Consider the following 3136-nt stretch of genomic DNA (forward strand, 5'->3'; position numbering starts at 1 on the left):
TGGCTTCTCTTGAGATTTTTTCCCTTCACTTTCGTCAATTGGTGAAGTTTGTTCCTCGCCACTGGCTTGCTTGGTTTGGGACTTGTGGAGGTGCGCAGTGAAAATAAACCACACTGAAATGAACTAAACTGAACTTCAACTCTGAAAACTGTACTGACACATTTTAAATTTACTAGAACTTCTATGTTAAGCTGCTTTGACACAATCTACATTGTAAAAGCGCTAGAGAAAGGAAGATGACTTGAATAAAACATAAAAAAGACAATAAACAATGAATTCATATGGATTTGTATTTATTGATTCATTGATTCTGATTCGTTTTAATCAATAGCTATTCAATAAGTCAAAGTAAACAATATATTTTAAGTAGTTAACATCGAATTACCTGTCATTATGTGTGTAATGTACATTTAGAAAAGGAGATTGATTTTAATGCTAATAATTATGCATTAAAATATGCAGTGAAACACATACACAGTGTGTAGATATCCTTAAGAGTTCAGGCTGAGATCATTAAGGCAGGATGATTTAGGAAATCTGATCCAAACAATATTTTTTACATGTTATAGACTGTCCTTTGTAACATATTTTTGCTTTAGCTGCCATGACACGAGACGCTTGGGTAGAATTAAACATTCGAAGCGAACAAAAAATGCAAATCTTGTGTGAGTTTTGTTGTAAAACAAGCAACAATGTTTTGCATGTGAATCTAGAGCAAAAAAAAACCTACAAAAACATACACGACATGGATATATATATCTTTATATTAGTAAATATTGAGAGATGATGTATGACTATGCTCGATATTAAAACATCCAAATTAAATACACATAAAAAGGAGCTTTCTTTCAAATCTGTACAGCACATCTACATGAAATAAACAGAGTGACGGTGAAGCGAGAGTGTGTCGATCCGCTGTGTTTGTCAGATCACAGTCTGAGCTGCTCGCTGAGTTTGATAGTGATGGCTTTGACCTCGGTGTATTCCGCCAATGCATATTCACCCCTGCAGAAACACACACACACACACACACATGCAAAACACAAACACACAATCAGTGATGTAACATAACTAATTACAACTACTGTTTAGACCAGGGATGGGCAAACTTGATCCTGGAGGGCCGGTGTCCCTGCATAGTTTTGCACCAACCCTAATCAAACACACCTGCTTGTAGCTTTCTAGTGATCTTGAAGACACTAATTAGGGTGTTCAGGTGTGTTTGATCAGTGTTGGAGCAAAACTCTGCAGGGACACCAGCCCTCGAGGATCAAGTTTGCCCATGCCTGGTTTAGACTGTTTAGATCAGTGGTCCCCAACCCCCGGGCTGCGGTCCGTCTAACAATTGGTACCGGGCCGCACAAAACATCATTAATTACTTATATAAATATATATAGAGCCTGAATGAACTTTTATTATGAAAAATCTTTTATTAAAATAAAAAGGACTGTAGTCACTTGAGCACCAAAATGAAATCCACATGTTAACAAAAACAGACGTCTTTGGAAGGTTTCTTTGCGAAGGGGAAAAGGCCCAGTGAAGGACCCACGAACTGCCATGGAATGGATCCGCAACCCATTTGTCAACTAATCTGGTGAATCCAGCATGTCTGTGCAAGAAGATCAACTGCTTGAGATCGCAAATGATGGAGGCTTTAGGGCTGTTCACATATCGTGGCTTTCCCGCACGCAAGTTCGATATACCCAATGGAGGCGATGCGACACGCTCGAGCCTTCCAGGTGCACACAGTTGAAAACATCTTTCAGAATGCAGCGAGTGATCGATCAGCTTCATACTTTGTTTGAAACATACTGTACACATTTCGGTAGACTACTTCAGGCAAACACAGAACACCCAAACACTGAAGCGCTTTTTAATTTTATCCATATATAAAGCATGTATCAGAGTTACATCAATGTTTTGTCAGCCTCTGAGAAAACGGTTGAAGGTCACCTAGTAATCTACGTAAAACTAACACTCCCCCAACACCCCCTTCGCCTGCGTTGTTGATCGGTCAGCGGTGATAAAAAGGTTGGGGACGACTGGTTTAAATGTCTACTGTATGATAAAATCACAAATTGAAAACTGAAATCACCAAAACCTTAAACAATCAGTAAATGAAGAATACAGAAACTACAGAATATTACGTTTTCACACACATGCACAAATTGGTCTGTGGCTCCACCTGCTGGGCACTCATACTTTTAATCATAGTTAAAAGTGCATAACTTGAACGGTAACATATTGACACGGCTAGATTTCTGCAACATGTTGTAAACACATAAACCTGCGTTCTGTCGGCTTATTATAGGTGCATATATTCATTAGTGTAAAGTAACGTATTACCAATATTCAAATTAGTGTAATTCTCAGGAATTGTACTTTGCTAAGTGGTTTTAAAAAATGTACATTTAAAAAAGTAGATATTTAGTGCTGTATTAGCAAAGCTTGACATTAACTTTTTTTGATCACCAGCCACGGTGGCTAGTAGTTTTCCAACATTACTAGCCACTCGGCATTTTCACTAGCTACAATTTTGTTGCTGGGAAAATATATTTTATATGCATAAATTTTACTTTGACAAGCTAAAATTACTTGATTTATATTTTGTGTTATGCCCACGAGTCCTCATTCATTGCACTTATTGTGTGTCGTGTATGAGCTTGCTCAATGAGCATGAGCAAATGGGTCATCATGGTTTCATAGTGTCGTATTACAATTAGTTTTTGTTTCACATGACTTTCCAGAGCTCAAAATGAAGGATGTACCAAATTTATTTAACGTAAATAAATTATTATTTCTTAGCCACAGATTTTAAATGTGTCAAAACAAGCAAAATAAGGCTGTATACTATACTTAAAAATAAACATTTCTTTAAAAAAAACAAAAAAAAAAAACAATTGACATTTAAAAAAAAAAATTATTATCACGTATCTAAATTATGCACAGTAATTTGTCCTAGTTAAAGGTCCCAGATCACCAGTTACACAAGCAATGTTATTGTAAAAATGATAATTAAACCATATTAACAAAACCAACTGTGAGCAAAAGAAAACAGGTGAAAAACATACCGTGTGTGATAATGAAAGGATGATCACACACACACAAGGTTAACGTTAGGCTAATTAATAATCTG

General features: G+C 36.5%; 1 protein-coding gene across 1 annotated transcript in view; it reads right to left on the minus strand.

Annotated features, from left to right (window-relative positions):
• Positions 1 to 328: 328 nt before the first annotated feature.
• aldh1a3 (aldehyde dehydrogenase 1 family, member A3) overlaps positions 329 to 3136 on the minus strand; it is a 75753-nt gene continuing 72945 nt past the window's right edge. The window contains exon 13 of the mRNA XM_056461003.1: positions 329 to 1005. Coding sequence (XP_056316978.1) covers positions 930 to 1005 — 76 coding nt within the window. The 3' untranslated portion in view covers positions 329 to 929. The remainder of the gene's footprint in view (positions 1006 to 3136) is intronic.

The sequence above is a fragment of the Danio aesculapii genome, chromosome 7, assembly GCF_903798145.1.
Source record: "Danio aesculapii chromosome 7, fDanAes4.1, whole genome shotgun sequence".
NCBI lineage: Eukaryota > Metazoa > Chordata > Actinopteri > Cypriniformes > Danionidae > Danio > Danio aesculapii.